Source organism: Canis lupus, chromosome 6 (genome assembly GCF_011100685.1).
Source record: "Canis lupus familiaris isolate Mischka breed German Shepherd chromosome 6, alternate assembly UU_Cfam_GSD_1.0, whole genome shotgun sequence".
Classification (NCBI taxonomy): Eukaryota; Metazoa; Chordata; class Mammalia; order Carnivora; family Canidae; genus Canis; species Canis lupus.
This window is the reverse complement of record NC_049227.1, coordinates 38,698,956-38,710,175: the sequence shown is the minus strand read 5'-3', so window position 1 is coordinate 38,710,175 and position 11,220 is coordinate 38,698,956. Positions and strand designations below refer to the sequence as shown.

Sequence of the window (11,220 nt, the reverse complement as noted above, 5' to 3'; positions counted from 1 at the left end):
GGGGCTCGCGGGCAGCAGCCGGGCTGATGCTGGGGCGCCTCCGGCCGCCCCCCGCCAAGTGTAGGGGCCCGAAGCGCCCAAGCCCGCAGGTCCCCGCTGTGTCCGGGTCCCCACTGCACCGGGTGGTCGGAGAGCGATCGTGCAGGGGCGTGGGCTGTGGGGGGGGGCGAAGCGCAAGTGGGACACCGGTGGGCGAGGGAGGAGGGACGGATGGGCGGGGCCGGTGGGCGGGGCCAGTGGGCGGGAGGAGGGACCGTGGACGAGGGCGGGGCGGGCGCTGAGGATGCTGAGGCTTCAAGGATGCTGGGTTAGCCGAGCCAGTGGTTTCAATGAGCAGAGAGAACGGCGCTGGCAGAACGCGATCGAGGCCTTTAACCGACAGCCCTGGTTCCTCAGCCGCCAGTGGGCGTCACGTCCCGGGCAGGTCCCGCGGTCCCCTTTAAGCCCACCCGCCCGCGCCGGGAGAGCCCCGCCCAAACTATTCCGGGCCGCGGGGTCGCCGCCGTCCCGCCCTCCGCGCCGCCGCCCAATCCCGGGCTGGTCCCGCCCCCTCGGCGAGCCGTGGCCACGCCCCCGCACGCGGATTGGTCAGACCGCCAGCTCGGCTCCGCTGGGCGAAGACCCGGAGCAGCGAAATTCGCCCAAGGAATGCCCCCGCCCGGCCCTGCTGCGCATGCTCGCTCCGTGACCCCAACTTGAGGTGACGGCCCCGACCGAGGCGGGGGCCCGAGGCAAGAGGCTGCAGGACCTGCCGCAGCCCGGTGTCCGGAGAGGAAGGGCTCCGCTGCCGCCGACGCCCGGCCCGTGCCCGGTGAGGACGGGCCCCAGGGGGCCGGGGAGGGCCGCGGTCCCACGCCGTGGTCCGGCCCTCCCGGGAGTCCCAAAGGCTGCTGATGCTGGGAGGGGGGTCACCAGCTCGGCGTCCGGGCGCTCAGGCCTCCTCTTTCCTCCTGGCTCCTCCCCCCATCCCATTGGATCCCGGCCTGAACCCTGACGCCCCCTCCCCCCGTCAAGGGTCCCCACGTCGGTGTCCTCTCCTTGACCACACCCAGACCTGCCCCCTCCCTGCGCCCTCGTCAGCCTCGTCCCACTGTGCAGTTGGAGTGAGATCTTGCGGGGAGACACCCCGGAGGCTTGCTGGCGAGCTGGTGGTACTAACTGGAGAGGAGGGGAGCCGGGACGGGGGGCCGTCGGGGTGCCCCACACACAGATGTGATGGCCGATTACAGTGTATGAGTAGGAGCCCCTGTTCCCAGGAGCCCGCGATTAGGGGCAGGAGGTGTCACCAGGCAACATTCCCACGTGGGCAGGCTCTTCCCTGCCTACTACAGGGTAGCAATCCTTGACCTTTTTCGGATTACTGCTGCCTTGAGAAGTCTCCGTGTAAGGATGTGCACCTGCACGCCTGAGGGGGCCTGTCATCCCACCGGACAGCCCAGTGACAGTGGTCCATGAACGGCCAGGGACAGTGATTATCCGGCACAGCTGCCAGTACCACCACGACTTTTGAGAACAGCTTACCCTCACCTACCTGCTATGAAGGACCTCTGTCAGATTCACCACTATTCCCATTACACAGGTGGGACCAGCCCGGAGAGGGTAAGGGACATGTCCTAGTGGCTGAGGACACAGGTGCTTGGTGGCACTTTTCTCCCATAAGTGTGGAGGTAATTTTCTTGAGCCCTCATCAGTGTCCGGGCAAGGGTCCTATCTTTCAGAGCTTCAGGAACAAGGGATCGGACCTTGAATTAGTCACTCGCTGCCGTAACAAATTACCACAAATTTGGTGGCTTTACACAACACAGCTTTGAGACTGAGACTCTCCTGCCAGTTCCTAACATTGTATGATTTGGGGTTTACACTGAGCCATCTTTACACCTCTGGGTCTGCTTCGGGCCGACCGATGTCCTGTCGGTGAGTTGGGATGAGTGGGCTACTGAAGGTGATATCAAATCACCAGATTGCAGAGTTAGAGGGAGGCTGTCAAGTGAGGGAAGTGAACTATTGAGCCCTTTGCTCTTTTTAATTAATTTCTGCTTTGCTGTTAAAAATTCTATTCATTCAGGGTGCCTGAGTGGCTCAGTGGGTTAGGTGTCAGACTCTCGATCTTAGTTCAGATCTTGATCTCAGGGTGGTGAGCTTTGTGTTCTATTTTTATTTTGTTATTAAAAAATAAAATGAAAATTCTGTTTGTTCAGTGAACTTTCATTGAGTGAAATTAAACTTTCAACAAATATATATTAGGCTTATTTTTTAAAATATATTTTTAAGGATTTTATCCATTTATTCATGATAGTCACACACAGAGAGAGAGGCAGAGGGAGAAGCAGGCTCCATGCAGGGAGCCCAACGTGGGATTCGATCCCGGGTCTCCAGGATCACACCCTGGGCCAAAGGCAGGCGCTAAACCACTGCACCACCCAGGGATCCCCTATATATTAGGCTTAAAATAGCTGCCTCTCAAGTCTTCCCCCCACACCTAGAAAATAAACCGCTAAAAGGTTAAGGATGACTCCAGAATAGAGGCTGATCCAGCCTGAACGGCATGACAACTCCTGTTCATGGAGAGCTTGATAAACAATTCATTTTTTTAAAGATTTAATTTATTAATTAGAGAGATTGAGAGTGCGAGTGGGGGGGAGGAGAAGATCGAGAGGGACAGGCCGACTTCCCATTGAGCCTGGAGCCCGGCTCCATGCATGGTCCCAGGACTCTCCTGGAGTCATGACCTGAGCCAAAGGCAGACACTTAACCTGCTGAGCCCCATCCAGGCACCCCTGACAAACAGTTCAACCTCTGAAGTAGAAGTTACAGACCTCTGAAGTGATGGGCGCATGGCATCACCCGTGTCTCCCAAAGTATCAGAATCAGATGGATGGAAGTACTGGCAACAAAATGTAGATTCTCAGGCCCTGCTCCAGACCCTATGAGTGGAGGTGGGGGTCGAGTTGTCCAGGACTGTGTATTTGTCACAAGAACCCTGGCGATTCTTGGATGTATTGAAGTTGGGGGGCCACTGGTTGTAGACTTCATTTCCCTTTTTCTTCATATATAACAGTTTTAGGGAGCTCATTCACATACTGTGCAGCTCACCCACAATGTATTCATAAAGTTGCACAACCATCGCCATGGTCAGTTTTAGAGCCCTGCCATCACCCTAGAAGCCATCCCCACTAGCAGCCACTCCTCATTCTCCCGCTCCCCGCCCCTCCCACCCCTAGCCCGCCACACAGCTACCATCTCCAAGGATAGATTTTTCTGCTCTACAGATTGTCTAGTGTCTAAGGCCAATTTTATGATGTGGTCTTTCATAACTAGCTTCTTTCATGTAGCATAATCTCTTAATGGTTCATCCAAGTTGTAGCATAATTTTTTTAAAGCTTTTATTTATTTGTTCATGAGAGACACACAGAGAGAGGCAGAGACACAGGCAGAGGGAGAAACAGGCTCCATGCAAGGAGCTTGATTCAGGACTCAATCTCGGATCCCGGGATCAGGACCTGAGCCGAAGGCAGACACTCAACCACTGAGCCACCCAGGCATCCCAGCATAATTTTTTTTTTAATTGCAAAACAATATTCAATTGTATGGATATGTGATCTTTATCCATTCATCTGTTGATGGGTATTTGGATGGGTTCCACTTTTTGATGACGGTGAATGTTGTGAACATTCATGTACACATTTTTTTTCAGATTTTATTTATTTCAGAGAGAGACTGAGAGTGCGGGGGGGTGGGGAGAGGCAGAGGAGAGGGAGAGAGAATCCTAAGCAGACTTGCGCTGAGCACGGAGCCCAATGTGGGGCTCGATCTCACACCCTGAGATCATGACCCCAGCTGAAACCAGATGCTTAACTGACTGCCCCCCAGGCGCCCCTCACCTACGAGTGGTTATATAGACATTTGTTTCCAGTTCTCTCGGGCATGTACTTGGAGGGGAATTGCTGAGTCATATGATAACTCTGAGTTTCACCTTTGAGGAGCCACCAGACTGCCACCATGGCTGCACTGTGGACATCCCCACCTGCAGCGGAAGAGGCTTCGAGTTTCTCCTCATCCAAACCAACACTTGTTCTGTTTCTTGGTGTGTTCCTTTTATTATATCCACCCTGATGGTGTGAAGTAGTATCTCATGGTGGTTTTGTTGTGTTTCTCTCAGGACTCATGATGTTGAGCATCGCATATGCTCACTGGCCATCTGCATATCTTCTTTGGAGAAAGGCTTATTCAGAGCCTTTGCCTATTTTTAAATTGCGTTGTTGGTCTTTTTGTTACTGAGTTGTAAGAGTTCTTTATAAATTCCAGATATAATTCTCTCATCAGAGATATGATTTGCAAAAACTCTTTCCCATTCTGCTGGCTGTCTTTTAAACTTTCTGGATGGTGTCCTCTGATGCACAAAAGTTTTATTTTATTTTATTTTTCACAAAAGTTTTAAATTTTGATGGTGTCCCCTCTATTTCTTCTTTGGTTGCCTGTACTTATCGTGCCTTATTGAAGAACGCTCTCCTTGGTTTAAGGTCATGAAGAGTTCTTGTTTTTTTTTTTTTTTAAGATTTTATTTATTCATGAGAGACACACAGAGAGAGGCAGAGACAGAGGCAGAGGGAGAAGTAGGCTCCTCGCAGGGAGCCCGAAGTGGGACTCGACCCCTGGACCCAGGATCACACCCTGAGCCAAAGACAGACGTTCAACCGCTAAGCCACCTAGGCGTCCCCTTAAAGAGCATTTTATTTTATTTTTTCCCCTATTACTTTTATTCTAAATGATTACTTCTATTTTATTATTCATATTCCAATAATTCTTTCTTCTTTTTTATTTTTTTATTTTTTTAAAGATTTTATTTATTTATTCATGAGAGACACACAGAGAGAGAGGCAGAGACACAAGCAGGCTCCATGCAAGGAGCTCAATGTGGGACTCGATCCCGGGTCTCCAGGATCGCACCCCAGGCTGCAGGCAGCGCCAAACCGCTGCGCCGCCGGGGCTGCCCTCTTTCTTCTTATTATTATTTCATTCTTAATTTTTCTCATTAAATTTTATTTTATATATATATTATACAAATTCATTTTTCCTCTTTTCATTTGTTTTCTAAGTGGTATTTATTTTGTGACCTATATCTAAAGAGCATTTTAAAATTAACTTTTATATAAGGTGTGAGGAAGAGGATCACTCTGGGATTTCAGCCCCAGACCAGGGAGACTCTGTGAGCAGGAAAGGGGGGCTGGCTAAGAGGGACGTGGGCTGAAGCCAGTCCGCTGGTGGTGGGGCTCCCACCCTAACCTTTCTCTGCCCAGAGCGGCTCTACCAGGGGATGCTTTGGCAACGTCCTTTCTAAAGCTGGTCCCTGTGTTCCTCCAGGGCTACTGTGTCACCCTGTGGGACAGGATGGGCAGGGCAGGGAAGGACTGTACTGGGGGAGCAGAGGTTGGCTTGTTCCAGGGCTTGACTGGGGGGACCAGGGGCAGGAGGGTTAGAGGGTTACAGAGACACCGATCCCGGGGTGCCTTGTTATTAGGCAGATTTCCTTAAGGGCTCAACCCTGGAGGTGAGGGCTCCATATCTGTCACAGTCCAGGAGGTCTCTGCTTTTATGTCTAATAGCCAAGAGACTGGGGAGGAGGACTTACAGGGGACAAGGCATCCCAAACCCTCCTTGGCGTTGCACCTGACTCCTCTCATGGATGGGGTCTTGGAAAACTTTGGATATCTGGGCATGGCCTCTTCAAGCCGTATGTATTGGGAGGGATCCCAGGAAACAGAACTGAAAACCGGGTTGGATAAATAGGGCCGGGGCTGGGGGGCAGGTGGGTGTCTGTGACCCCTGCCATTGCCTGGGTTCTGAGATGCATAGGGGAGACGTCTGCTAAGGATGAGGTCATGATTCTGGGCTACCACTGTATGCTGAGAAAGACCCTGCCATCCGCCCACCACACAATCACCCCCAACAGGCAAAAAGGCCACTCTACACTGCACTGCTGGTGGCCTCTGTGAGTAGTCCTTTCTTCTCCAGGCCAGAAGCCAGGGAGCCCTGAGTGACTGTGGAGTCTCTGGACACCTCTGCGGCCCTGTCGCCTCCCAGCTGAGGCAGCGCCAGCACTGGCTCACACATAAGGTCACTGCCCTCCCGGGGCCCCGGCACCTCCCGAGTGCTGGGTGGTCCAGGGCCTCTGGCCCGGGATGGGGGACAGGTCTCGTTGTGAGGCCAGAGAGTGCCACCTCCTGGAGCCACGCTTCCCCTTCGTGGTGTGCAGTGTGCCAGCGGGTGCCCGGCTCAGTGTGCCTGTGACACAGTGTCAGGATGAAGGCCACCGGGCCTTCTGGGGGGGTCCGTGGCTGAGCTAATGTCTGGTGCTCTTGTCTGATGCTTGGTGCCCGGGAAGGTCAGCTACTGTCATCCTGGACGAGGCACACCAGGTACCGTGAGGGGACGGGCTCTGGATCCCCCTCGGCCAGCTGCCCATCTCTGCACTTCACAGTGTTGGCTGTCCTGGTGTGCCTCGGTGTCCTCATCCATAAATTGGGTCACCAGGGATGATCGGCTTTCGTAACATGGGGCCAGGTTAAATGGGAAAACCGGTGAAGACACATCCCACCATGCACAGCTCCAGCACCCCCGGGCTCTCTTTGTAGAAGCTCAGGGTTTCCCCTGCCTCCGTCCTGCAACCCCTGGAGAGCCCTGCAGGTGGCACAGCTTACAGACAGGAAGGTGCAGGATGGGCAGGGAGGTCACCGAGCCAGGGCTGCGGGAGGTGGGGGCAGCCCCACAGAAGCCCCGATCCCCCGGGGTGCTCCTGCTCTGTGCTGTCAGCCCCAAGGCCCTAAGGCAGCCACATCTGCCTCGACCTCCACCCACATCCATTTTCCTGAGCACCAGGCCCGAAGGTGCCTCCACTGATGGCTTTTGCTTCCCTCCTTAGGACAAAGCTCCTGGACTGCCAGGTTCCCCACCAGGGAGGAGGAGGAGGAAGAGGAGGAGGAAGAAAAATCCCTCTGCTGGGGCCTGAGCATGGCCTGGGGGACAGGCCATCGTCCCAGAATGCCCCTGTCAGAGCCCAGCGAGCAGGAGGGCGAGAGTGTGAAGGCTGGCCAGGAGCCATCCCCAGAGTCCCCTGAGCCAGGCACAGATGTCGTCCCCGCAGCCCCCAGGAAGCCGAGGAAGTTCTCCAAACTGGTCCTGCTGACGGCCTCTAAAGACAGTGCCAAGGTGGCAGGAGCTAAGCGCAAAGGAGTGCACTGCATCATGTCCCTGGGGGTACCCGGCCCTGCCACCCTCGCCAAAGCCCTCCTCAAGATCCATCCTGAGGCTCAGAGGGCCATTGAGGCGCCACCCCAGGAGCCTGAGCAGAAACGCAGCAAGCTGGACCAAGGTGAGGCCCTGGTTGTAACGAGCACAGTGTGAGCAAGACCCTCCTTGGGCCTGAGGCCCCCTGACCCCCGGGATTGCAGAGACTGGGCCAGCTCTGGATTGTGTGTATGCGCTGTGCACATACCACCACAGTGTATGCCTCCACGCACATGTGTCTGGGTGTGGATTTGCCTAGGAGGGCACCTTCATGTGTCCCTCCGGGTATATTCGTGTGGGCCCTTGCGTGTGTGTCTAAGGTCCCTGGCAGGCCCCCACCCCGACTCAGCTTGGTGCAGGTGACACTGCACTACATTCTTGGAACGTGGAATCCTGAAGGGGTGCCCGGTGTCTGGGAGGAGATGAGCTAGGCTTCTTCCCAACTGGAAGTGTGTGTGGTGTGCGGTGCCCTGAGGCATGGAGACAAGGAAAGCCACAAGGATCGGCCTCCACTTGCAGCCTATGAACAGGTGGCCCCCTTGGAGCCATCAGGGCACTGGGCCTGTCAGCCAGTCCTGGGAAAGGTGGGGGGCCCTCGTTTTCCTCCAGTTAGCTGGGCTGTGCCCTGATGGAAATGCAGAGGAATGCTCTGAAGTCCTAGGGGAGGGAACTCCGCTGCTTCCCCTGGAGCTGAGACACTGCGGCACTGAGATGGGGGTGTCTCCAGCCACAGGCCTGGAGTTTCAGGGGACCCAAGGGAACCCTCAGCATCCCTCAACTTCTGGACAGGAGCTGCACTTAAGGAGTTGGGGCGCCCCATTGCCCAGAGCCCGGAAGCCCCTCTGCAGCACGTCCAGCTCACCCTTGAGTGTCCCGGCCCGTCCTCCCCCGAGTGTGTCCTCATGTCTACCTCCTGCCACCCACCAGTCCGAAGGTCGAGGGTACCATCCCCATGACTTGTGAAGAGGGATGACATCTAAGCCCACCGGCTGGGCACTGCAGAGGGTGGAGCGGGAGGATCCGGTCAGGTCATCTCCTGGTCCCTTCCACCCCGACTGAGACCTCTGCGCACTTCTCAGATCTGCCTGGGCCCCGGCACCATGTGGGCCCCACCCCATGGCCCCTTGGTGAGAATGAAAACAAAGCCACCCTTCCTCTAATAGAGGGCTGGAGGGCAGAGCAAGGGGAGTCAGCCCCATAGACTCCCCTAAGCAGTGCTCTTGCACAGTGAACAACGCCCTCAACCCGCTGCCCCATGTATACCTCTATACCTGGCCCACAGACTCTCCCACCTCTTCTCTCCTCCCAGGCCAGGTGCTGGGGAGAGCAGTGCTTAGCCCAGGTTTGGCCCAGAGTTCCCTGGGAATGACTGTCGCAGCCTCTGTGTCCCGAGCTGGTGGCCTTGGGGGGCATGTTGTGTAGTCAGCCACCAGCACCCTGGAGCAGCCCCTGGCTGGGCTGGGAGCCTCAGGCCCCGGGTGCCCCCCTCCCTTTTCCTTTAACGCCAGCCTGACCCACTGCCTTCTCTTCCAGACGGAAAAGAAGAAGGAAGCTTGGCAGGGCAGCCCGCCCCCAGTGCCCCGGCGGAGGGGGAGCCCACTGCAGATGCTGTCAGGCCCGCGCTCCTGTAGCTCCTGTAGCTCTTGCCCACGTGTCTGCCCTTACGGCCCGTGAACTTGCCTGTGACTGCTCGACCCAGGGACCCAGCCGCCAACTGATTTTCATTCTCAAACACTGTATAATTTTTTCCAAATCCAGCACAAATTACTTTTATAAATAGAAAAAAAAAAAAACTACCAAAAAACCTCATAAAGAATAAAAGAAGCCGTATGCTAGGTCCCATGATGGACAGGTTTTAAAACCTTCCATGGTTCCGGGTCCTTTGAGACCCAGCTGCAACCCCTCCAGCCCTCGCTGGGCCCGCTCCCGGGGCTGCCGGGCCGGGCCGTCTCTCAGACCCCTGGCCCTCGGCCTGGAGACCACTGCTGGCCCCAGAGACCAGTGGGGTCTCTGAGCTTTCTCCTTCCTGCTGCTCTTGGCCTCAAAGTGGGGCAGTGGGACGCTGAGGCCCCAGCCCCTGGGAAGCCTATCCCACCCCACCCTGGCCGTCCCTCCAGGGCCTGTTTCCCAGCAGGCCTCAGTCTGTCCTGCTGGACCATCAGGAGGCTTGTCTCCTCCAGGCAGCTCACCAGTTGGCAGCTTCCCCCCACCCTGCATAGGGGCCCGTGTTCGCGGCTGCCCAGGGTTCTGCTGGGGAAGGGGTGGGCCTGCAGTACGGCAGGGGGACCCCGACAGTAGTATATGATGCCCCTTTCATGTTCCTTCTGGGTGTTTTGGGGGCTGAGATTCCTGGGCATCTGAGCCCCTCCCCAGGCACCTCGGGTGCTACCCCTGCTGGAGGAGGACGCAGACCAAGCACAGTTACCCCCTGCAAGCGGAAGTCAGGGTTCCCTGGAGGCCCCCGACAGGAAAGGCTTCGGCCTCCAGTTGCTTCACCTTGCCTGGTCCTCATTTTGTGAAAACTGCCATTGGACAAAGGAAACAAATGGATTATTTCTAAAAAGTTGAGACTAGAGGCCTTATGTTTTTGAACATCATTTTCCCAAGTTTAACCTGTACCTAGGGACCCCTCCTAGGAAAAGTGAGTTCCTCACACCCCTCCCTGCCCAGTCCACCTCACTGTTTTCCTCCAGCCTGGTTGTTTATAACATTTATGTTCTGTAACCATCATTTGAGATGTTCCTTTGTCTTAATTCTATATTTAAATAGATTCCTGCTCCTCACCACGTTTCTCCTTTCCTGCCGCTCTGTGTCATCCATCGTGATCCGCATGGTGGGCCGGATTGGTCAGATGACAGGAAGGCATGAGGAGTTGGTGGTGGGGTGTCCCCTCCCCCTAACAGAGGGAAAAAGGGGTATGAGGAGGACAGAGGGCAGGCAAGGCGCGACTTGGCATGGCGGGGCCTGCTGTGCAGGTGGCCAGTGGCTGTGGTGGCCAGGTCTCAGGGCCTGTGGGCCTGCAGGCCACAGGGAAGATTCCAGGCTCACCACGGGGAGGGGGAGGCCAGGGAAGGATTTATGCAGAAGACGCACGTGGTCAGCATTGTTTTACAAAGCCCACAGGGACCATGAAAGCATCCAAAGTGTGCACTGAAAGGTGCTGAGGAGGCCACCACTGCCTCGAGGGAGAGGAGACAGAGGGAAGGTGAGGGGCGCTAACAAGACCTGAGACTTGCTCAGTAACAGGTTATCCCTCTGGGAGGGACAGTGCCAACCCTCCAGGAGGAAAGTCCGTGATTCCTGTGAAGAGTGTTTCCCTCCTGGGTGAGAGCAGAAAATCCTCAGAGGTCACAGACCGATGCCAGCGCTGGGTCTTCGCACTCTGGGCGAGGGCGGGCGGGGGCCTTCTTTACAGAATGAAGGGAGGTCTTTGTCGAGTCACAGGCGCCTGAGTGGCTCAGTAGGTTGAGCATGGGACTCTTGATTTCAGCTCAGACTGTGACCTCAGGCCGGTGAGATCCAGCCCCGTGATGGGCTCCACGCTGAGCCTGGAGCTTGCTTGGGATTCTCTCCCTCTGCCCCTCTCCGTCCCCCCCAAGAAGAGTAAACAGGATGACTAGACTCTTCCTTCAAAACATAATTTACTGGACTTCAAGCTAAAAAAAAAAAAAATGTTCATGGTCATTGAAATAAATACATACGGGTAACAAGACAATATTACAAATATCTGCAGTTATTCTATCATCTAGAGATAAAGCTGTAACATTTTTCATATTCAGAAAGTTGGGAGGATACAGCTCATTTTCTCTTAATACATTACGAACGTCTTTCCGACCCTATAAGGACTGCAACGTGCCACTCGGCGGGCGATTGCGCCTCCAGGCCTGCCCCCCCCCCCCCGCCCCGCCCCGCACCCCGCGTTTCCAGCTGGTCAAC

At 55.6% G+C, this 11,220-nt stretch overlaps 1 protein-coding gene across 1 annotated transcript; it reads left to right on the top strand.

Annotated features, from left to right (window-relative positions):
• Positions 1 to 603: 603 nt before the first annotated feature.
• Positions 604 to 10,072, top strand: FLYWCH2 (FLYWCH family member 2). The gene is made up of 3 exons (XM_038540658.1): positions 604 to 811; positions 6,920 to 7,369; positions 8,818 to 10,072. The coding sequence occupies exons 2-3, from the start codon at positions 7,009 to 7,011 to the stop codon at positions 8,913 to 8,915; spliced, it is 459 nt and encodes a 152-aa protein (XP_038396586.1). The 5' UTR covers positions 604 to 811; positions 6,920 to 7,008; the 3' UTR covers positions 8,916 to 10,072.
• Positions 10,073 to 11,220: the final 1,148 nt, after the last annotated feature.